At 36.6% G+C, this 25,759-nt stretch overlaps 1 protein-coding gene across 6 annotated transcripts; it reads right to left on the bottom strand.

The window, feature by feature from the left end:
- Positions 1-139: 139 nt before the first annotated feature.
- On the bottom strand, positions 140-25,096 carry LOC306847291 (zinc finger protein 362-like). 6 transcript variants are annotated; one of them, XM_079381148.1, is made up of 12 exons: positions 24,918-25,083; positions 22,192-22,259; positions 21,564-21,855; positions 18,959-19,081; positions 17,837-17,875; positions 15,855-16,021; positions 14,853-14,929; positions 9,752-9,976; positions 7,892-8,059; positions 7,608-7,686; positions 5,545-5,703; positions 140-4,271 (listed from the first exon to the last, which is right to left on the bottom strand). In XM_079381148.1, exons 2-12 carry the CDS (start codon positions 22,252-22,254, stop codon positions 3,891-3,893), a joined length of 1,773 nt encoding a protein of 590 aa, XP_079237274.1. In that variant the 5' UTR covers positions 22,255-22,259; positions 24,918-25,083; the 3' UTR covers positions 140-3,890. The 6 variants fall into 6 exon arrangements, with proteins under 6 accessions (XP_079237274.1, XP_079237275.1, XP_079237278.1 ...); XM_079381149.1 differs by having other exon boundaries at positions 18,959-19,078; positions 24,918-25,081; XM_079381152.1 differs by lacking the exon at positions 7,892-8,059.
- Positions 25,097-25,759: the final 663 nt, after the last annotated feature.

Here is a 25,759-nt window from a genome sequence, read left to right as displayed (position 1 = left end):
CATATTTTTAACCTCAGAGATTCTCCTAAAATGTCCTAAATAAAAGTCAAACAGCAAATTGTGATTAGACAATATTGTACTAGACAATAACAGGACTATTCCAGATAAAATGTGTTTATCATTTTTTATTGTTCATATTAGGAGAAACAGTTACGTCAAGATGAATGAGTGTTGATCTATACAGCAAAGTCATCTTAAAGAGTAGTTAATAAGTATTAGGAGTGACAGAAGTAACATTAATAATAATATTGAGAACCGTGTTATTTTCCAAAGACATATGGATACAAGGATTATACATGGAAGATCAGCCAATCACTTGGCTGCTTGCTGGACACAGATGGCATCATGTAGGTCAGTGATTGGATGGTTTAGCAATATGTTAACATCCCATACTCTGATCTCTAACGTTGCCTTTAATACATTTTTTAAAAATCATATTTCAGCTGGACCAGAAAGACCATCTTTCCCTTTCTGAATGAACATGTCATCTCTATATATACACACACACACAGAGTAACTCCCAATGTATAATGATGATGATAATAATAATTGCATAAAAAAACAATGTTATAACTGGTATTAAAGGTTTTTAAAAAAACACTACTAAATAGTACCTGGTAACCAAATAGTTTTCTGCACATTTTTTCCCCCTCCCTTCCTTTCTGGAAAAGAATGACTCTTTGTGGGGAGGGTCAAGAAAATATAAAATAACTAAACTCTTCTGGTTAAAAAAAACAAACAAAAAACAGAATTTTATAGAAGTTTTCACACATTCATCTCCTTCTTTAAATGTTCTCTTACAGCCAACCCTTCGCACACTCAAACACATACAAAAGGACAATAGAAAAATACATATGATAAATGACTAAAATGTAATGACAAAACAGAAACGATGAATAAAAAAGTTCATTTAAGTGCCATCTCCCATAAACCATTAGCTTCTGTTTATCCTTTTCCCCTTTAGTGCAGTCTTAGCCTCCTCTTTCCAACAGGTCTCGGCTGGTAGTGACAAACCAGTTGCACGTTTGCTTGAAATGTCAATCAGCAGGCCTGCAAAGCAGTGTCATAAAAGGCATTAAAACTTCCTAAGAGCTTACAAAGTCAAACGGATTTGGAAGAACATCAGTAATTTAACTATTACTGTAAACCTGCTCAAATGTGTGTTATCTTTCTGTGAAATACTTAGTGATGTAAACTAGTTGCAGTTCAGTTCTGTACAATTCATTTATGAGATATTTGGTGGTATGTGTCCATATTTTCTTGTTTACCAGCATTTTGAAAAATTAAACATGCTGGTTTTCAAAGCTTGATATAAGCATGAGCTAGTCTTTGTTAGCTGGCATTGGTAACCTTAATCACATATTTAAAAAGCTAGTGTCCATTTTTAGTCAATCTTGCACAATTCTTGCAACAAAATTAACCTGTTTTCATTTCACCTGTTCCTTTTAGTAATGATAGAGAAATATGCCACGTAGAGAAAAAATTATCACTAATGTAAAATAATTTGCTCAATTATCCCTTCTCCACTGACAGTGCTTTATTTTTGGTAACACATTATTTCGATAGTCCACTTCAGACATTCTACTAACTAGGGATGCACGATATTGGAATTCTGCCGATATTCGATATGCCGATATTTTTCCACTCATTTTGGCCGATATCGATGCCGATACCGATATATTTCCTTTTGTTTGGAAACAACACCAAGTCTCTCCTGTGCAGAAATTATAAGCAAAATATTATTAATTTTGGTTAGTTTTTAACAAGAAGTTATTTATTAGAATTAAATAAAAAATAATAAAGGTTTTTTAACAGTACATTGAAGCTTTGAAAATAAATATAAATCAACTATATCAATCGCAGCATTTTTTCCCCCAGAAAGATGCAGTGTTAACCCTAATATTTTATTTTAAGATTTAACATTTGTAGATGGTCTAAAACAAAAGAGTTGTAAAAATTCTGAAAATCTTTTAGAGCTCATGATTTGTTTAAAAAATAAAATGTTACACATTAATGAATAAATCAGTATATATAAAATTATTTAATTTACAAGTGTCATGTTTGTGATTTTTTTTTTTCATGTAAGCTATAGCTTCTGACCATTAACTCAAAACATACTTATTTTATTACATCAATTACTGCTTTATTTAATCAGAAACACAGTCTAAATGTTATTTGTGTAGGCTATTTTACTTTTAATTTAATTAGAAGTAGGCCAACAGCGCCCCCTACAGATTAAAACTCCTTACCGAACGGGCATTAGGACCTGGGGGAGGCTGTCACTGCTGCCCCTGCTTGTGCTATAACTGTTTACTCTATCCCACACCGAACGCGTCATTCTGTACATGCCTTCACACATTAAATGCAGCGATCCAAAACAGTCAATCTATTCATCATTCAGACAAAACTTTGCTTCAAGAATGAGCCACATTGCTGACGTGATCTAGTCGCTAGCACACCCTGAGCACATGCGAGTTAACCCCTTCCCCTTATCGGCAAGACATATCGGCATAATTTTGCATGTCAGGCCGATGCCGATATTTACATTTAAAGTCATTATCGGCCGATTTCGATATCAGTCCGATAATATCGTGCATCCCTACTACTAACTAATGTCAACTAGCAGTCAGATTATTAGTAGACTGTCTGCTTGATATCTTTTAACACTTTATTTTGTTGGGTCCACAACATACAACTATGAGAAACTTGTATATGTATAAGTATATGTCAACTTATTCTACTCACCCTAAACCTACCCTAACAGTCTACTCTGAGAGTTAGTAGATATGTAGTTGCAAATTAATGAGAATTTGTTGACGTGTTACAAAGTTACTTATAGTTAGTAGAATGTCTAAAGTGGACTATCAAAAAAGTGTAACCTTATTTTTTTCTGTCATTCTGAAATGGAATCATTTTAAAATATCATGTGCAAATTCATTACTATCAATTTTATTCATTATGACCTCTACATCAAAACCAGCTCAAGATGGCATAAATAAGATGTTGAATAAAATTACTTGGATGTTAAAATATGTTCTCAAAACTGAGGGTGGTGTATTTATGGGCAAGTTAAGTAGTCAGTTATGACACTGTTTGTCTCTCAAGTCATTGGAAATTATGAAGATTGCCATTTCAGACTGCCAAATTTAAAATTTACAGTTTTTTAAACTACATGCCCCCCCCACCCCACACACTTTTTCAATGGTCTTGGCTGAAAGGATTTTTCCCATTTATTTTTCCATGGGGATTTTAACAAGTCTACATGGTGAATCGTGGCATTAGAAACTTTGTTTTGAAGCAAAAAAGTATTTAAAAATGGGACAAAGTACTAAACTGCATAATTAACAGCTTATGCTGTTTGGTGATTTGCACAGATTGTTGGAGATTTCTTTGCAGAATCATGGGTAATGTAGTTTTTCACAAGGAATTATGCTATTAATTATAACATTCCTCAAACTATCTTCTTTGGTGTTCAACATACAGGTTTGGAACAACTTGAGGGAGAATAAATGATTTTGGGTGAACTGTACCTTTAACAACCTCGTAGCTCATAGTTGGTCTGTATTTTTAAAAAATCAGTTCCCCTGTGAAGAAAATTAATGGGATTTTTACTTCCGCAACCTGACTGTTGAAATCCATAGTGGCCAAAGGGACAGAATTGGGGCTGGTTATTGTACATTTCAATAGCTGCTAACTGAAAATAGCCACCATGACAGTTTAAAGCCTTTTGTGAGACACTGCAGAGCAAGTCTAAAGAAAGACAACTCATAAGAGTTCATGTGCTCATCCTTCATCTCTACTTTTCTCCTCAGTTTGCAAACCTGCCCTCCCCTCTTGCCAGTCTGTTTCTCCTCACCCCACCTCCTCGCTCTCATTCTCCTCAAGTTCCTCTACGAGTTCATGTGCTCCACTTGGATGGCAGAGGTGGAGACGGTGAGGCAGAGGTCTTTGTGTGCCGTCAGGTCGGCCACGGTGACCGGTTTGTACTGGATCTCTCCAGCCGACACGGTCTTGTACTGGTGCAGGTCGAAAGGGCAGGGTAGTCCCTCCGTAACAGAGTAACTGGTTGGCGGGTTGGGTTGGATCTGCGCTTGCGCTGCTGTTCCTGCCCCGGCTGACGCAGCTCCGGCCCCCCTGCCTCGCCCGCGACCCCTGCTGCTTCCCCCACCCGAGGGCTGAGCCGGATTCTGGCCCTGCTGGGCAGCTACTGCGGCTGCTACCGTCAGAGGGTCTGGGTTGTGTTTTCGCATATGTTTCATCAGGTATGTCTCCTAAAAAATTACAAAAACAGAAAAATGTCAACATTAAATAGGACTGCATGATGCCATATTTTAATTATGATTTCTCTCGATTTATTAAGCAAAATCGCCTGCAATATTTGCCCACTGTTTATTTATCCTGAAGGCACTGCATTTTAATTTGGCATTTGCGTTATCTTAAACTGGTAACAAGCCACCACAAGCTGGCTGCGGTTGCCAGGTTTCAAGAGTTTAAATCCCCCAATCAGAGCTGGTTTCTTACATTCTGAAATGCATAACATGTCCTTAAAAACCACCAGTGCAAACCAAAATTCTCTCACATTTCTCTGGTCATAAATGCTACGACAATGGCACCATAATCCAAGTGAAAGACTATTTTACTTTAAAGGGGCCATAACACACACAGTTTCTGTTCATCTCGAGTACCTAGAGAGTACTACTGCATATCCTACACATCTCTGAAGAGTCTTTAGTTTTATCAGATTTATAAAAGATAGAGCTGTACTGCTTCTCTCCAAATACAGTCAAGATCCTGGAGGCGTGCTGAGGGCGGAGCTAAAGAGTCACGGGTACGCAAAGCTTTTGTGTAGCAATCGTCTGCAAGCTATGACATCGACATAAATAATTCCCTTAATGCTGGGTTCTACTGGAAGCTGAACAAGGTATCTTTCCCTCCCAACCAAAAACACACTTCTTTGATGACACAGTTGATTTTGCGAGCTAGAAACAAAAGGACAATCCTTCTAGAGCAAGTCCTGTGCAGCGCTGCTGACGACTTCTATAACCCGAATGAAGCACGTTGTTAAACTGTATCTTAAGAGTTTTCTTCTCACAGAAAACCATTATAAAGAAAGCGCATTTGTGCTTTCTCTACATTACAGAAAAAGCTCAGATGAGCTGAAAACACCAGAAAACATGTAAGTTAGTTTAATAATCACTGCTGAGATATTCTGCTCAAATGAAAGTGTAATACAGCCAGTCGTTTGCACCTTCTGCTGCGACTAAATCTGCAAGCAAACCATACGTGTTGACTTTTTCTTGACTCGTGCTTGTGTCGAAGTGCATTAATTCTGATGAATGACGAAAAAGTGACAAATATAATCATGATCGAGAATTGTCCAAAATAATTGCGATTAAGTATCGTAATTATCATATAGCCCTAACAAAGTATTATCTAAAACTTTCGACATCTCTAACAAACTCATATCTATAATTTTAGGTTAATAAAACAGAAGTTTGACAAGATGGAGGATCAAGGATTGAGGTATCATGGGTGGGATCTTACAGATGTGTAGGCGCGGTTGCAGAGGCCACAGGAGAAGAGTTTGGCATGTTTCACCGTATGTGTAGACAAGTGAACCTCTAAGCTGGTAGCATCTGTGTAGCCACGGTTGCAATTGTGACATTTGTATGGCTTATCCTTGTTGTGCTGTCTTCGATGAGACTGAAAAAATTGTGAAAAAAGTGAATGTCATGAGAGTGGCCTTGATAACATTAACAAGAAATTGACAAGCAGATTTTTCGAGACCGTTACAGCGACATGTTGCTAAATAGCTACCAAGCTAAATCATTTATAATGTAATTATAATATGGTCTGAACTTGTAAACAACACTTACAAAAGAATATTTGACAATGATTTATGCAATTACAACTTAGTGTCAGTTATGGATATAACTCTAGAGAATGTAATGCAAATGTATTTAGTGCCCTAAGATAATTTCAGATTTTTCAGACATTTGACAAACCAATTTTTGGTCACTAACACCATTCAAAGGTTTAGAGTCAGTAAGTGTTTTTCTTTAAAAGACTTAATCGAGTTTGCAATGAATTGATCAAAAGTGACAGGAAATACATTTAAAATGTTTAAAAAGTTCTTCATTTCTATTTATAAAATAATCCTGAAAAAAAAATATCAGATTCTACAAAAATATGAACTGATTTTAACATTGATAATAACAAGAAATGTTTCTTGAGCAGCAAATCATCATATTAGAATGATTTCTGAAGATCATGTGACACTGAAGACTGGAGTAATGATGCTGAAAATAAAGCTTTGCATCACAGGAATAAAATACTTTTTTAAAATATATAAAAAAAATAAACAGTTGTTTTACATTTTGATCAAATAAATGCAGCCTTAATGACGACAAGATAATGTTCTTTCAAAAATATTAACAAATCTTTCAGACCCCAAAGAGTAGTGTATTAATGAAAGTAAAATACTAAATATAATAACTTTTATAGTTTTTATTAATTAATTGTAATAAAATACTACTTTTCTGATTCACTAAAAAGAATCAGAGTCATTAATTTCCAAAACTGAAGTGGACTGGACTTCCATCTGCATATGGCATTCTTGAATAGTAATTGAAGTAAGTTTGCATATTTTAAAGGATTAGTTCACTTTTAAAAAAACTTTTGCTGATAATTTACTCACCCCCATGTCATTCAAGATGTCCATGTCTTTCTTTCTTCAGTCGAAAAGAAATTAAGGTTTTTGATGAAAACATTTCTCCATATAATGGACTTCAGTGGGACCCAAACGGTTCAAGGTCCAAATGACAGTTTCAGTGCGGCTTTAAACGATACCAGACGATGAATAAGGGTCTTATCTAGCGAAACGATCGGTCATTTCAAAAATAAATAAAAATACAGAGTCAGTGTTTACAAATGTGCGGAAGGAGGACCATATACACATATTCAAATGTCTTTGTGTCAGTTTATCGTTTAAAATGCCCATTTCGTGTGCATATCCTGGGTGTTTTAATATTAAAAAGCCTACTGACTCGCTACTTCCGCCTAAGTCAACCGTGACCTTTTCAACGTCATTGCGTATTACGTGACGTCACGAACGCGCATCACAGAACAGAGCAAGACGAGCATTTGTGCTTATAAAACGTAAACTTTTTTATTTATTTTTGAAATGACCGATCGTTTCGCTAGATAAGACCCTTATTCATCGTCTGGTATCGTTTAAAGCCCTTTGAAGCTGCACTGAAACTGTCATTTGGACCTTGAACCGCTTGGGTCCCAATGAAGTCCATTTTATGGAGAAATGTTTTCATCAAAAACCTTAATTTCTTTTCGACTGAAGAAAGAAAGACATGGACATCTTGGATGACATTGGGGTGAGTAAATTATCAGCAAAAGTTTATTTTAAAAGTGAACTAATCCTTTAATACAGTGTTCAGTCCGCAATGGAACCAAAGGTCATGAAAAATCATTTGGTTACAGCATTTTACTAAAACCAAACTCAAATACAAGTTTTTTTGAACCGCAATTTTCAATCACTTATGTAGAAAGCTGAAATGTGTGGAAGCATTCATAAATCAGCTGAAGATGGTTACCTGGAGGTTGGATAGTTGGGTAAAAGATTTCTCACATCCGGGATGGGAACACTTGTATGGCCGATCACCAGTATGAATCCTTCAAAACAAATCAGAAGCTTTTCATTAGAACGTTTGACCTAAAGATCACTTGAATACATTCTGCAGTGTCTATAATATGTTTCCAGGAAGCCTACACAATCCTCTCAACTACAGAATGACAGAAGACGGGAGAGAAGGAATAAAGGAAAAGGACAGCTGCTGTATATGGTTGGTTACTGATTCTATCTGTCCCTGTCTGTTACCTGTTATGCTGCTGTAAGTGACTGAGCTGCCTGAAGGTTTTCTGGCAGTAGGAGCAGGTGTAGGGTTTGGCGCCACTGTGGATGCGGATGTGCTGGGACAGGTAGCTGGAGTTGGCAAACGATTTGGAGCAGTGAGGACACTTGTGCGGTTTGCCCTCTGTGTGGTTTCTAACAAGGGATGAAGGGAAGGGGATGAAAAGAGAGAAACAAACAGAGAGAGATTTACCAATGAATCAATAAACGAGCCCTACTTGGATCAAATCATGATCGTATTATCAAACATGTGGTAGGTTACATGCTTTTAGCAATGTGGCGGTGCTCATTGTGGTGTCTGAGTTATGAAACGCAGCACACAAAAACACAAGGCACTTCATCTTATCCTCTCTCTCTCTCTCATTCTCTCTCTCACCAGCTTCCTTTCCCCTCCCTAACTATCGGGTTATATGAAACTATCCAGAGCACTTAAACCAGAGCAGACGATGAAGATAAGCAGAGTAAGATGGAATTCAATTAAAGACTCATTCTTGTCTGACAGCATAGAAATGACATGGAAAGAAGAGAAAGAAGATATGACACAAGCCAGATAACGTAGAGAAGAAACACAGATAATACAGAAGCAAATGGAGACAAAATGACATGCTTTTGAGCCTTCCAGCCTGCTAGGCTTCAATTAAAGCTTATTTATGGTAACTATAATTCCTATTAGTTTTTACGAACTAAGGGATGATTTTAAATTATTGTCAGTGATAATTAATATCATCACAGAAGTAGTTCATAAACTAGTTAAAAATAACCCAGAATATTACATGACATTGTGTCAAATAGCTAAAAAATAGGGCTCCTTATCGATTTTCCTTTTTTTTTAATTAAGCTATTATTTTGTCTTGTGGACTCTATATAATTTAAATATCTTCGGACAGTACTAAATAAAAACCATGCATCCATACTGTCAAATGTGCAATTTCAAAGGGACAAAAAAAAAAAAAAAGTAATATTAATATTGCAGCCTGCACTGCAAACTGCGCAAACCTGTTTCATGATTTGAAACAATATATTACTTATTAGAACATCAAGAACTTAATAAATTAATTTTTCTATTAAGATATTTATTTTAATAAAAAAAAAAAAAAAATGACAGGAAAAATTAAGAATTCAAAAATGTGAAGTGTTTGTCATGTTCTGATCATAAAGAGTAGTTTAAAACCACAATTAACTGTCTGGTTTTTACAACTTTTACTTAGGAGCAAAAATATGCCTTTAAACTTGAAAGAAATAAAAATTTGGCAGTTATTATGATAATCGATATCGACTGATATGAACAATTTTATCCTGACAATTTTTTTTTGGCCATATCGCCCAGCCCTATGCAAAATTATTGTAAACTTATACTTCTGAAAACTCCCATAAAAGAGTATAGAAAAGCTTTGAATGTGTCTGTAAACATATATACATATCATATAACCATATTTTTATGTATAAATTAGTGCGGTCAAACGATTAATCGCATACAAAATAACAGGTTTTGTTTGCAAAAAATTCAGATAATATATATATATGAATAGAGTAAAAGATCGATCTTGAAGATTGATTAATTGGAAAAACAATATTCTACCCAGTCCACACAAAATTTAAAACATTAAATAAAAAAGCTTTGCAAGAATACAGTGCCAAAAAATAAAGGACTCCAAAAGAAGTAAATGAAACAAAAGAAAGTCAGACATTGTGGTGTGAAACAAGACAAGCAGGTGTCCATAGGATTATAATATAAAGCAGAAAAGACGCCAAGTACTTAAAGCCCTGGCTCCATCCTGTAGCAGGGGTAGCAGGGCATTCTTTAGTAAGTCACACACACACGCGTACCGTGTATGCTGCTGTAGGTGGCTGAGCTGTCTGAAGGTTTTCTGGCAGTAGGAGCAGGTGTAGGGCTTGGCGCCGCTGTGGATGCGGATGTGTTGTGCCAGGTAGCTGGAGTTGGCGAAGGATTTGGAACAGTGAGGACACTTGTGCGGCTTCGCCTCTGTGTGTGACTTGGCATGAATTTGCATGTCTGATTTGTTGAAGAATGTCACCGCACACATTCGGCACCTACAGAGAAAAATAAGCATGTGCATTCGAAATACTCACAGAAAAAAATCATTTAAAAAAGACACTAAAACAGCCTTGACACTTTTGAGAACTTATACTGAAAATGTGTCACAATGTATCTCATGAATTCCATTTGCATTCCATTTATCATCTTTATAGACACTACCTTTTGTAAGGTGGCAGATATGTCACTTAAAAGTTCAAATAAAAGCACTAATACGCATTCAAATAGTTTGTGTGTTGCAGTGTTTAATGCACACTAAAATTAAATCAAGCCTGCAAATATTTAAGGTGTCTATTTATTTCTTAAACGGATAGTTCACCAAAAAATTAAAATTCTTTCATTAATTACTCACCCTCTGTAAGACCTTCATTCATCTTTGGAATAAAGTCGTTATTTTGGTTTTCTTTGTAGGGATGTTCATTTTAACTGTTTAACCGTTAACCGACCGATAACAATTTTGACTGATTAATACAATAAGTTAAAAGGTTTAAAGTCACTTATTTATTTTTCAGTAATTTATCAAAATATTTTAAAAGGTTTGCTGCATGGTTAAAATAAGCCAAGCGTATTAAAAACAAAAACAAAAAAAACAACAACGTTTTTTAGAGAGAAACATAAGTCGCATTTTATTATTTAATTGAGAAATAGGCAGACACGAATTACAAACATTATAATAAGCACTGTAAACATTTAGTTCCCCTCACTCCACAACAAATCCTTTCAATTAGCAGTAGGCTATTTAAAAAAAGAACAAGAATTAAAAATGTAAGAAGCTATAGCTATATAAACGACAAACCAAAACTAATTAATTTAGGATAAAACGAAATTGAAACCAACGTTGGATCTCTCGTTCGACACAAAATCAAATGTTTCCGTATTCGCGATGTATTTGAATGCCAAAATAGCCTATTATTTACCTTTTATGTAGGCCTACTTCACTGGCGTTCCAATATCCATGTAAAACAAAATGTTTGCATAACGTCACGGCAGTACGGTGATAACGCTTAACGGCACCGATTTTACTACATATTTAAACTGATCAGTATGTTTTTTTTCATATGTTTGACTGATTGTTTTTTATTATGATAATGAACAGGCTGCATTGTCAAGGTAGATGCTTAACTGTGGCGTGCATGCGGCGCTGGTGCAATCACTTGATTTTTTTTTTCCTTCTAACAGTGGAAGCAAATACTCCTTTTAGTCATGAAGATAATCGGAATTGTAAAAGGTTTGCTTTTATTTGTGTACATTCACATTAAAAACAAATATTTGCGCTATTGTAAAATAAGCCTAAAAAATAGGATGCCGCTTTCTGCCATCTGGTTTTGCAGCACAAAAATAAACTGAACCTCTGCATAGGCTACTTGTTGTACAGTTTTTCTTTAGTTTTCTTAAATTATTATTTAAGGGAAAATATATATATAGAGAGAGAGAGAGAGAGAGAGAGAGAGAGACTAGCTTTATTATGTTTTTCTCCGCTCGCAGAAGCGCTGCAGGTGCGTGATTTGATAGCTATGATGACCATGTGAATCCTCATGTTCTGTTTGTTGCTTTTTTTTTTTTTATATGATTTATTTATTGAATTTTCAAAATGACAAGACAGAAAGTAATAAACATACAAACATAAAAAAAAAAAAAAGGTATATATATAAAAAATACACACAAATAAATAGCTTACAAATGTGTGCTACTAACATGGCAATACAAATGCACAATCGGGATAAATGGAGTAATAATAGTAGTGTAGATGGATAATTAATCAAGAGAGACTGCATCCAACTGCAGAGTTCTAACATGCTCAAGGAAGGGTAACCAAATTTTTGAGAATTTGACTATGGAGCCACGAGGACTGTTTAATTTTTTCTAATTTAATAAAAAATAAAGAATCTTTTATCCACCGAGTGTGAGAAGGGGCGTGAGGACCTTTCCAATGCATCAGAATACAACGTCTTGCTAGTAAAGTGAGAAACGCTACCAGCTCAACGAAATGAGATGGCAATGAGTAAGCAGAAGGCAAGACTCCAAACAAGCCAATTAGAGGAGAGGGAGAAAGTTTAACAGATGTGGTAGCTGACAGTGAGTCAAAAACAGACTCCCAAAAAAGAGACAAAGCAGGACAAGTCCAGAACATGTGGGCTAAATTAGCTGGTTCTAGATGACACTTGTCACAACATGGATCAATATTGGGAAACATACAAACAATTTACTTTTGGACCAGTGTACCCTGTAAACAACTTTACACTGTAAAACCCCATGGCGAGCGCAAACAGATGAATTATGAACACGTTTTAAAACCAACTGCCATGTCTCTGCATCTATCTCAATGTTAAGATCCCTAGCCCAGGTAATCCGAAGACAATCAGAATCCAGGGGGTGACATGCAAATAAAGTATTGTATATTGTAGAGATAGCTCCTCTTTGGTATGGATTAGTATTGAAAATACTATCGACAAGGGTGGAGGGTGGGCTCATGGGGAACCCGGGAAAATGCTTACGGACAAAGTCCCGGATTTGCAAATATCTGAAAAAATGGGACCTTGGCAAGTTAAAAACTTGAGTCAAATGTTCAAATGAAGCAAACGTTCCGTCAAAGCAGAGATGAGATGCTTAATAGAAATGATCCCACGGTTCAGCCAAGCCGAAAAAGCCTTATCAGTGAGAGAGGGAGGAAAGAGGGGGTTACTGTGCACTGGGCATGAAAGAGGTGTTGACTGTAAAGTAAAATGACGCCTAAATTGACACCAGATCTTTAAACAGTTCTTAACTATAACATTATTGGAAAATGTTAAAGGTGATAATGAGAGAGGAAGACAGAGAAGAGACATAAGTGAAGATTTACCACATGCAGCCTCCTCAATCCTTAACCAGGGTGGGGGCTGATCATCAGAGCTACACCAGAATAACATATTTCTGACATTTGCAGCCCAATAATAAAACAAGAAGTTGGGTAGTGCTAAACCACCCAACTCCTTGGTCTTTTGTAAGATACCTTTTCGTATTCTGGGGGTTTTCCCATTCCAGATAAACTGAGAAATAGAGCTATCCAAAGAGTGAAAGAAAGACTTGGGAATAAAAACTGGTATGCATTGAAAGAGATATAAAAATTTAGGCAGTATGTTCATTTTTATAGAATTTATCCTGCCTGCTTGGGAAAGAGGCAATAAAGACCAACGTTGGAAATCTTTAGCCATTTGATCCATCAGAGGAGAGAAATTACAGTTAAAGAGATCAGAATAATTTTTAGTTACACAGATGCCCAGATAATTAAAATGATCTAGTGATGTCTTAAATGGGAGTTTTGAAAGAGGATAAGCTATGGCCGCAGAGTTTATAGGCATGAGTTCACTCTTATGAAAGTTTAGTTTATACCCTGAGACCTGTCCAAATTCCTCCAATAAAACTAACACTTGGGGTATGGATCTGTCCGGATCAGAGATAAAAAGTAAAAGATCGTCGGCGTATAAAGACAGTTTATGCACAGAACCCCCTCTTGTGATCCCCATCATCTGACTGAACCTAAGGGCTACTGCCAAAGGTTCAATAGCAATAGCGAACAGTAAGGGGGACAGTGGGCAGCCCTGCCGAGTACCACGTCGGAGAGGAAAATAGTCAGAATAGTTATTGTTGGTACGGACACGAGTTAAAGGAGAAGCATACAGAAGTTTAATCCAGGAAATAAATTTACTGCCCAATCCAAATCTTTTTAAAGTGTAGAACAAATAAGGCCACTCGACTCGGTCAAATGCCTTCTCTGCGTCCATCGAAATAACCAGCTCAGGAATGGTAGATTTTGAGGGAGAGTACAATATATCAAAAAGACGCCTTATGTTGTGGAAAGAGTGTCTTCCCTTAATAAACCCTGTTTGGTCTGTGGAAATAATTGAAGGCAGAACAGCCTCTAGACGCCTTGCCAGCATTTTAGCTAATATTTTAACATCCGCACATAACAAAGAAGTAGGGCGATAGTTACTACAAAGAAGCGGATCCTTTCCTTTCTTTAATATTAGTGAGATGGTGGCCTGTCTTAAAGTTTGGGGGAGTATGCCAGATTGTAAGGATTCATTAAACATATTTAGAAGTAATGGAGAAAGTTTATCAGCAAACGCTTTAAAAAATTCAGTAGGCAGACCATCAGGCCCAGGGCATTTCCCACTCTGCATTGATAGTAATGCACCTTTAATTTCATCTACAGTAAAAGGTTCATCCAAACTAGAAGATGTCTCAGGGTCAATGGAAGGAATGTTTATGGGGTTAAAAAAACCCATCAATATTAATAGTTTGAGGGTTAAGAGTTGTACCATCGATGGTATTGATCTGTAAGATATGTTGGGTTGAGACAGATTGTCGAATTTGGTGGGCTAATATTTTGCCTGGCTTATCTCCAGATTCATAATAATTATGACTAGACTTAAGTAGTGCTTCAATTGCCCCATCGGCAGCCAATATATCAATGTTTGATGCTTTTTGCGCATGTAAAATTAATCCCCGGAAAACAAATGTTAGTATTTTTAACGGGGCACAGACACTTATTCTTTAAATAATCTTGTCGGTTAACGGTTAATAATCGAAATGAACATCCTTATTTCTTTGCGTACAAAAAGTATTTTCGGAGCTTTGAAAAATTAAGGTTGAACCACTGATGTCACATGGATTATTTTGCCAATGTCCTTGCTATGTTTATGGACCTTGATCGTGTAAGGACCCTTGCTGTCTATGGAGGGTCTGAGAGCTCTCAGATTCCATCAAAAATATCTTAAATTGTGTTCTGAAGATGAATGAAGGTCTTACGGGTTTGGAACAACATGAGGGTGAGTAATTAATGACAGAATGTTCATCTTTGGGTGAACTCTCTCTTTAAGCAATAATATGCACCTGTATGACTTGTTCCCATCTTTGCCTGGATGATCATCCTCATCATTGGAAAGGTCATATGGGTCACTCGTGTTGTGCTGTAAAAGCGAAAAAATTAAGTGAGCATCTTAATACAGGTAAACTTTTACTTTTGCATCAGTCAACACCTTTAGGACAATTTAGGGAAGCATGTTTTGAGAGTCTTTTTTACAATAAATAAAACAATTAATAAGGTGTCTCAATTTGGTTTACTTCTCTCTATTTTAAGATCTTTAAAAATGTTACCCCTTTTCTAAATTGACTTATCAGTGACGGCTTGTTTGGACAATAACACAGAGCTGCATATTGAAAAAAACATCTGTTGATTACCAATAAAGTCCTAATATTACCTAATCTGATGATGCGGACTTTAAAAATATCATTAAAAACTTTCCATCATGTACATTTTTGTTCACAACTTAAAAGAATGAATTATTTCAAATTACTTATATGCATCAATAACAAGTAGGTTTCGTAATTTAATGACAAACAGAAATTTTTTAAAACGTATAATTTAACTTGCAATCTGCAATGGAGTGGAAAAATATGCACAAATACACTGAATTCAATTTCAATGAACTTTACATAAACAAGTTAATAAATAAATCATCTTTTTTGCCACAAAATCTGCGTCATGTTTGCATTTTCTTCTGTCACTGGCCAGAATTCTAACCTTGAAAGCATGATTAGGCATAAAATAATGTCATACATGTGAAAGTTGGCTGATATTGACTAAAAAAAATTCTTCATATGGTTTGGCATATGGCATATGAAGTAAAATAATGCATAATATTTTGTGAGAAAGTGTGACATGCTCGAGCAAAACTTTGGAATGATATTAAATTTGGAAACAGCACCACAAAATGAATAAAAAACAAACAAACAAACAAACCAATAACTGGATTTCATTCAGTGAATATGATGCAGGGCAGTGTAATATAAACAATAACTTATATACATAAAGGTAAAATTATGACATCTCACCTGTCCCCCAGCAGCCAGGTGTGCAAGAATCAGTGCATCACTTCCTGTGGCGAGTGCATGGGCTGAAACGGGACCTGCCCTTGGCATCATGGACTTCTTCTTTCTGCCCCGCTTTGAGGGAAGTGGCATGACTACGGCGGGTGGAATACTGCCGTCCTCTTTCTTGTCTTTTTGTTTCAGCGGGGTAAAAACAGAGTAATATAATATTGATTATGAAACATAATCTTCATGCAACACTGCATTCAGAGGATAAAGGCAATGAATTTTAAACTTTGCTATCTTCAAAGAAATGTCTGAAATTTAAAGGTCTGACATCAAATCCTTCACACTGACATTGATTAACTTATTTAGCAAACATTTCAAATACATTTCAGTAAAACAGACATAAATGTGCACTAAAACCTAAATATGCATTTGCAAGATTGTAATGACCCAATTTTAAAGATTCACTATGTATTATTTCACAGCTAACGGTTGAAATGGGTACTGCAGCCCAAATTCAAAATATGAGAGATATTTGTTTCTCCCCAACCCCTCCCTTCTCACATGGGTTGCCAGATTGTGAACACGCAACAGGAATGAGCACAAAAGACAAGGGAACTGTTCGTTGTTGAGTTGATTCATCTGCGTTTTAATATTTCTCTATTCATAGAGCTTTTAAGGTCAGGTAGAAACTGCGTTCTCTGACCCAATTCGTTTGCTGGTCTTCATAGCCGCAATACGCAGTAGGGCTGTCAAAAAATAAATAAATATTCCACATTCCAATGCAAAAACGCTGCATTCGAATTTTAGATGTGCGTCAGGCAGCCTTATATGTGGCACACAAGATGTGATGACGATGTAGGTGTCGTTGCATTTTAATGCTTTTTTTAGTTGAACCCACTGGATGCGGCGTTGCTCGTTCAAAATATTGCAGGAAAAGAGAACATCAATACGGAGATGACGTTTACCTCAAAACTGGAACTAAGCCATTCACACAAAATGCATATTATTGCATTTTCTTTAGGGACATCTATCACCGTTGCACTCGCGTCTCGCACAAGATAGCAGCATGTTTAGAAAGCCATGTAAAATTAATGCAAGTAAAAACAGACACTTTATGGCAGTTTTTCTGCATCCCAAAAAAAGTAGGCTACTCTTTGTGATTGGTTTTCAGTCCTTAGTATTAAACTATACATACTTACACGATGCTTGTTGTTTCTAATTGTTTAAGCAACATAATTATATATAGTTTATAAACATTTTAAACATTATGCGCTTTTTTCAAAGACAGTCTTGTTTTTTATTGCTTTGAAGAAGCGTGCATTAGTACGGTAATATTTTGCTCTTGTGGCTTCAGGAGAGAAGCCAAAAGCTTGTTTTCCCCCTAACATAAATTATGCCTTTTAAATTTGAATATAATTACAATTTTGATAATATTTTAGTACAAAATTCGAATTTGACAGCCCTAATACGCAGTGTTTTCCATCAACTGGCAACCCGGGGTGTCGAAATACTATTGGGTAAATTGGCAGTGGGCGGAATCACACAGACCAAAACAAAAACAGACATTCCGACATGGTACCCACATTTCAAAGTCAAATAACTGGCTGTGGCATTGTTTTTCAAAGAATCAAATGTGAACTTGACATGTTTCCTAAATATCTGCAAATCTATTATAGCATTTTTATGCTGTAGTAGAGTCAAACAAATTACATACAGGTCTACCTTGGCAAACCATTTTGGTTTCCAAATGACTAATCTTATATGTCTGACCTAAATGTAAAGCCAAATGACTGCGTTAAATGAAATTATTTAATTCTTATTTGAATTTTTTTAAATAACCAAAAACTAATCCAAGCAAGAAGTGGTTATTACTGCTATTTCAAGTCAACAGACACCAAATTAAATAAAGTGTTTTTTCACTGTATAAGTGTTTTAGTGATTTGAGTGTGATTGACTGCAGGTTTCTGGTAGAGATGTACATGTGCTATTATACTTACAGTGGCTGTGGAGATAGAGGGAAGGGGGCTGGACAGCCTCTGACAGAAAAGAGCAGAACATTCTCAACATATAGAGTTCGCTGTCCCTCTCTCTATTCATCCATCCCTTCTCGCTACCTCCCACAGTCACTCACTTTCACTTCCTACAGCTTCTTTGGCTCTCAGACTGGCTGAATAAGCAAGCATATGTGTGTGTGTCTGGTGCTTTTACAGTGAAAGTGACATGAAAAACAATTACGAAAATAATCAATATTCTGCAATGTGTGGTGTATTATCTGTTGTTATATAAAAAGGAAATGCTCAAACAAACACATGCTCTTAATATTATGACTAAGGCCATCATGAATCATTTGTGACTAAGAAATGCCTATTCACTGTGCAGAAATGGAGAGCTATGAATTATGCATGATAACAGGAACATCATTTTGAAGTAACTCTGCAAGAAAAGTGAAATTTTCACAAAACATGTTTTTTTTTTGACTGTAGCAGACATACTTTTATTCAGCAAGGGTGCATTAAATTGATCAAAAATGACAGTAAAGACATTCATGATGTTACAAAATATTTCAATTTCAATTAAAAGCTGTTGTTTTGGACTTTCTATTCATCAAATAACTCTGAAATATTAAATATATCAGTGTTCAGAAAAATGTCAGCACAACTGTTTTCAACATTGATCATAATCAGAAATGTTTCTTGAACAGCAAATCAGCATATTAGAATGATTTCTGAAGGATCATGTGACACTGAACACTGGAGCAATGATGCTGAAAATTCACAGGAATAAACTACATTTTAAAATATATATATACATAGAAAACCATTATTTTAGTGTATTTTTCATCAAAGAAATGCAGCCTTGGTGAGCAGAAAAGACCACTTTCAACACATTCAAATATCTTACAAATGTGTGTGTATTGATAAACTGATAATTTCCTCATGAATAAATTCAAATGTAATGTTATTTACTGTGAAGTTCTATACATAATACTCTTAGTTCTAACATTCTTCTTTTGGTTTTACCACCGTTATTTTTTACCATAAATATGGAAGGTATAAACTGCAGCATGTTAAAAATGTGTATATTTTGGAAGGGTCAGAAAGGGAAGTAAAATTGTTTACCTGTGTTTGTTGGGTGTAAAGCGGACACAATCATGGTTGTTGTGGGTGGTCCAGAAACAAAAGACTGAGAAGAGGCAGGAGGAGTGACCAGTGCCCCTTGAGGAGTCGTGATCACGAACCCTGCTAAGAGACAGAGGACAAACACATCAATTTGACCAATTCTGATAACCTCATTACATTAACATTTGATTTCTGAAGCTATACAGTATCTCACAGAAGTAAGTACACCCCTCACATTTTTGTAAATATTTTATTATATCTTTTCATGTGACAACACTGAAGAAATAACACTTTGCTACAATGTAAAGTAGTGAGTGTACAGCTTGTATAACAGTGTAAATTTGCTGTCCCCTCAAAATATCCCAACACACAGCCATTAATGTCTAAACCGCTGGCCACAAAAGTGAGTACACCCCTAAGTGAAAATGTCCAAATTGGGCCCAAAGTGTCAATATTTTGTGTGGCCACCATTATTTTCCAGCACTGCCTTAACCCTCTTGGGCATGGAGTTCACCAGAGCTTCACAGGTTGCTACTGGAGTCCTCTTCCACTCCTCCATGATGACATCACGGAGCTGGTGGATGTTAGAGACCTTGCGCTCCTCCACCTTATCACTTCTGTGAGATACTGTATATATGTAAGGGCTTAAATTAGTCGATTCAATTCAAGTACTCAAAAAAAAAAAAAAAAATCCTCAATTACATTTTGCCCATGTCGAGTAAGCGCCAAAATACCGGAAGTGGCACATTCCACGGACGAGAATTCATGAAACGCATTATTTTACCATTTATCAAGGCTGCATGATACATTAATCCCATTTAAAGATCTTAATAAAGCATCACATTATTGTGAATTCACAAACGCTACGATTCAATTAAATACATACAGTGCCCTCCATAACTATTGGAACAGTAAAGACAAAATTGCTCTGTTGGCTGTGGAGTCAAGACATTTGCAAATATGATTAAAAGATTAATATGAGACAAAACTACAGAATGTCACATTTTATTATTGGGTGATTCAACACATAGATGTTTTACCAGCTAAGAAGTTCAGCACCTGATCGGCTGAGAAAACAACAGTAGTTGATGACAGACAGATCATAAAAGCTGTGAAAATGAATCCTAAAAGACATGTCTGTAAAATCTTCCAGAAAGCTGGGGTGATGCTCTGACAATTTACTGTCCTCAGGAGACTTTGACACAGAATTACAGATGCTACACAGCAAGATGCAAACCTCTGACCAGCACCAAAAACAGAAAGACAAGATTAGAGTTTGCAAAAAAGCACAAAGGTGAGCCAGAAGAGTTTTTGAACTGTGTTTATGGACTGATGAGACAAAGATGAACCTTTATCTAAGTGATGGGAAAGCAAAAATGTGGAGAAAAAAAGGGAACTGCAATGATCCCAAGCATACAGCCTCATCTGTAAAGCATGGTGGAGGTGGTGTCATGGCATGGGCATGCATGGCTGTCTCTGCAACAGGCCCTCTCAAATTTACTGATGACTTAATGTATGATGACAGTAGCAGAATGAATTTGGAAGGGTACAAAACCATCTTGCCTACCAATATTCAAGAAAATACCACCAGATTCATTGGGAAGTGCTTCATATTGCATCAGGACAATGACCCAAAACACCCTGCCAGTTCAGTCAAGGAATTTATAAGGGCAAAGAAATGGAAAGTCTTAGATTGCCCAAGTCAATCTCCAGATTTAAATCCGACTGAACATGAATTTCACGAGCTGAAGAGGAGAGTAAAGGCAGAAACTCCCCAAAACAAGCAACAATTGGAATTGGCTGCATTAAAGGATGAGAAAAGTATTTCAAAGGATGAGACCAAGAGTCTGGTGATGTCTATCTGTGATTGTGCGCAAGGGATCTGCAACTAAATAGTTTTTAATCTTTTATATCTGCCTTATGTTCAACTGTCCCAATACTTATGCTCACATCAATGAGTGAGATGAACTCTAAAAGTGCTGTTCTTTTTATTTGGTAAAACACGTTGAAACAGCTAATAATAAAATGTGACATTCTGTAGTTTTGTCTCATATTCATCTTTTAATCATATTTGCAAATGTCTTGACTCCACAGCCAACAGAGCAATTTTGTTCCAATACTTATGGAGGGCACTGTATATGCGATTCAGGTTGAATATATGTGATTTAATTATTTACATACGTGCAGGTTATGTACACTTTGTTCTGAAAAGCACGATGTGCTTTGATTGGCCAGCTATTCGGTGCATAGTGATTGGCCTAATACCTCAAGCGTGTGATGGAAATGTTACATCCCCTTACCATATTTGGAATATCTTCCATGGCAGCGATGGCAACAATACTACAGCGAGAATAAAAGTTAATTCAGCTGAAATAGCTGAAAATTCAGCGCTGCGTCACAGAAATAAATTTTATTTTACAGTATATTAAAATAGGAAACCAATATTAGAAATTGAAATAAGATTTCACAATATTACAGTTTTTTTCTGCATTTTTGATCGAATAAAAAAAAAAACATAAAAAATCTCACTGATCCCAAAATTGAGCGTCAGTGTACATATACACACGGTCACACACACACACATATACACACGTGGAATACCTACCTGCCGTCATGATGCCAGTAGTCGGGACAGGCACCACCGTGATGTTCTGAGACGTGTGAGGTGGGTGCAGGTGCGCTCCCATGCCAGATATTTGCCCCCCTGCTGTCCCGGTCGCTCCTCCTCCACCCTCCTGCTTCGGCACCCTCCCGACACCTCCCGTGTCCATGGTGACTGAGCCTGGCACCGTCAGCACCGTCGTGGAGTAGTGCGCCGCGGACGAGTGCGGAAAAGCAGTGCCCTTGTCCGGCCCCAGCTGCTCTTTCATCTTATTCAGAAACATGGCGTTCTCAATCTAAACTCGCAAGGGGCAATGAATGGGGAAAAAAACAAGGGAAAGAAGGGAAGGAGGAAAGAGAAAAGGAGGATGGATTGAGAGATAAACACAGATGAAGGATGAAGGGGAAGAAGGAGAGAGCAGCAAGGGAAGGGTTACTTTATCTGGATGCTGGTGCAAGGCTTCCAGTGTGTAACTTTCACATGGATCAGTGCGAGGCTGGTGTTAGCCATCCTAGACTGGTATGCTTGTTTTGCTTTTTTTGATTTACTAGATTGTGCTCTATAAGCATGGTGTGTCTGTAAAAGACACAAGGATGTACTGTACAAGAGAGTCCAATGATAAGTTGTCTACCTGTCCTTGCATTGTTGGAACGGGAGACCAAAAGTATGATGAGTTGAAATGGGAATCTTCCATTATTTCTGCAATTGAAAAGCAACATAACTTGTAAAACACCCACTCTGCCTTTGGCAACACTTGTGAAATGACACCTCGTCCTTATGTTTCCCCTGTGGCCTGAAGGTTTATTCACTCACTTGAACTGTACTGTATTTATTTTGGCACCCAAGTACCTTGCATAACATAAGGATATTTTCCTAATATTTTCTTTGAAACACCTGACAAATATCATGCACCTTCATCCTTTTGACAATTGTGATTTATTTCTCTTTAAGCAAAGGACTTTGGAGCATCTTTCAGGTGGATGTTTGGCAAAGAGGCGTGTTGGGTTAGGAATCACAATGCATGCAAGACCCAATGTGTAAAACACAACTGATATGAATAAAATAAAAATGCATGCATGCCACCTCAGCCTGCACAATACGGGAAAAAACAACAACTTGAACCAGCCTAAGATTGTTTGCTGGTCTCTCAGTCTAACCATCTGGTACTCTGCTGGTTTAAATTGTAGGCCAACTATAGTTTAACAGACTGACCAAATAAAACCTTTTAAAGTTAAGATGAAATGCTAGAAGTGACCGATATTTTTTTGGTTATTATTTTGTAACGCACATTGAAATAGTGTTATATCAACATCATTATACACTTTTATAGTTTTTATTAGAGAAGAGATGCACTGAAATTTCAGCCGGCGAAAATTATAAGCCGAAAATTTTATTTTTGGTTTTCAGCCAAAAGAGAAAAACATTTAGCACACAGGTTGCACTCTCCCTCTAGCCATAGTCACAGCGCTTTTTCACGCTCCACTCAATATTCCTCTCTGGCTTTCCACCAGGGTTGCCAGGTCTGCATAACCGAATGGCCAATCAAAAATAGCCCAAAAGTAGCCCAATGACCACATCCCAAATATCAAAACTCAAAATATGCAACTCCCATACCTAACGTGCATATTTCACAGTCACTGTTGAAAACCAATATATTGTAGTGAACTCCTTACTAGTGGCCCTCCTTCACAAAACCTAACATTAAACCGTGTGTAAGGACTAGGGCTGGGTATTGTGACCAATTCTGCGATTCGATTCGATTCTTATTTTTATGGTTTTGATTCGATATCGATTAGCGATCAATATTTCATTTAAAATGTTAGTTTTGCAGACATGGGATCCATATTTTGATATAAATGCTGGTAACTGAAACTCTCCTACTTAAGTTTTTTACTGAAATACACATCTACATTAATAATAGGGTGCACACAGGGTGAACCGCCTTCTTTATCATGGTGTCTCCCCTGCCAGGTAAGTATATCTATAGATGGTGACACCTTCAGGACGAGAGGTGAATATTCATATCCTCTTACGTGAAGCACGCGCATTAAGAATCGATTCGGGGATTTCCCGAATCGATATCGTTGCGTTAAACTGAAGATCGATTAAAATCGGAGAATCGATATTTTTTTCCCAGCCCTAGTAAGGACACCTAAATGCCTCTTCAGAAGCCCTTTTGTGTCACCTTTGTAGTTTAAATTTCCCATTAGGTTAAGTTAACGGTAATAACCCTGATCGCCGCTTCAAGTCGAACACACCTATGAATGTGAGATTGCAGGTGCAGGGTTAAAGTGGACTAAATGATTGGAGAAGTCCTGCGTATGTCACCAGAGAAAAGTCTGTCATTTTCACCTGAGGGTCCAGCTATACATGATATTTTAATTACACATTACCAACACATTCACAGATGAATTGTTCACAATAGAATCTGTAATATGCATTTAGAAAACAGATAGGGTGAATTTTAATTTCATGCCAACTTTAAACCAGCCAACAGACCATCCTGAAGAACCAGCTTTTCCAGCAGTGCTCAATTAGAACAAATTTGAATGATTCAAAAAGTTATAAAAAGGGTCAAATAAAACATAACACAAGTTTTTTTTTAATATATATATATATATATTTCATCTTCTTTACACACAATTTGTTGTCTGTTGCACGTTGTTTAACCGCACGAGAGATGCAGAACTTGCATGAAGATTCGCGCGTGCTATAAATAGGCATCAAAACAAAAGCATCGCCTCGCGATCCTACCAAATCTGCGACTGCCAATCATAAAGAAACCAAAGCAAATGTGCAGACCTCTTAGTCAACTTCTGACAGTCTTTCATTTCGTATGCACGCCTAAATAAAATCAATGGAAGCGAAAACGTCGCGTTTTTATTCCTTTTTTTAAAGGCTGCATGCGTGTTTTGCTGCAATAACAGCTCATTTTGCATGTTTCTGGCTAATGGGAAAATGTTAATAGCATATGCATCAGGAAAGGTAGTTGGAAAGGCACAAAACCATCCATTAATGATATCAGGGCTTCCTCAACCAGCCTCCATTAAAATGTCAGCTTTTGTTATGCACGCAAAGAAAGAAGCACTATCTAAAAGCTATGCAACATGTAAACTTCCGCTTGCAAACAATAATGCCCCTATGCCTCCATCCCTCTCTCGGTTAGTCTCGCTGAGAAAATAAAACTCGAGGATAAAAAAAACCGAAGAGAGAAAAAAAAAAACGTCGACGCTAATGCGAGAGAGACGCAGCTTCATGCAGACTTCCGGCTGGCGAGACAGGGGGAGAAGCGCCCGCGTGAGTTGCTCAAATTTGGAGAAAGAATTCACAATTGACTTATAACTCTGTGTTAATTACCGGTGCTGGCGATTCCCTTTCAACCCCCAGGGCTCCTCCGAGCCGGGACAGTTCGGAAACTTCGTCCAAATCCGCCCGAACCCCTTGGATTCACCGATTTTTTTTCCCTCTATTTTTTTTTCTATTTTTTTCGCTCGCGAAGGGCTGTCCGACTCCGCTCGACTACACTTCCGGTGAATAAGGTCAAAATGATCGCAAGCCTACCGCCAAAATCACTTCCGCCATGTAAGGTCATGTATTTTTCCCAATAAATAAATGTTCACAAATAAATGGATTTGTGTCATTGTAATATATATTTGATCAAAGTCATGAAGTACATGTTATTCGTTTTATATTTAACTGTGAAATAAGAAATGTGAAAACCTCGCCAACTCTCATTAATATTATGGAAATTATATGAAATATGCATGCCTTTTCTATTCTTGTAGATATATGGTGCTTTAATACGGTGCATTTGATAGTTAGTGTTAGGTTTTTATTTTATTTTATGGCTTTATATTTGTATTACAACAAGTTGTTTTATTTATGCAAGTCCTTGTTTTTTATATAATGTATTTTTAAATCATTCTTTAAAAAAAAATTATATTTAACTGGACTGCTGTCTTTTTGCAGATTTGACAAATAAGTTAAAAACCCACTCTAATAAAGGAAAACAAAGCATAGGTCTGTTATCTGTGTTAAAAATCAAAGTGCCTTTATTTATTTATTTTTTGTATTTTATGGCTTTATATTTGTTTTACAACCTGTTATTTTACTTACGTAAGTGCTTATTCTTTATATAATGCATTTTTAATCATTACTTCTTAAAATGTTTCCTATACATTACATTTAATTGTACTGCT

Source organism: Barbus barbus (genome assembly GCF_936440315.1).
Source record: "Barbus barbus genome assembly, chromosome: 27".
Lineage (NCBI taxonomy): Eukaryota > Metazoa > Chordata > Actinopteri > Cypriniformes > Cyprinidae > Barbus > Barbus barbus.
This window is presented reverse-complemented; position numbering and strand designations above follow the sequence as displayed.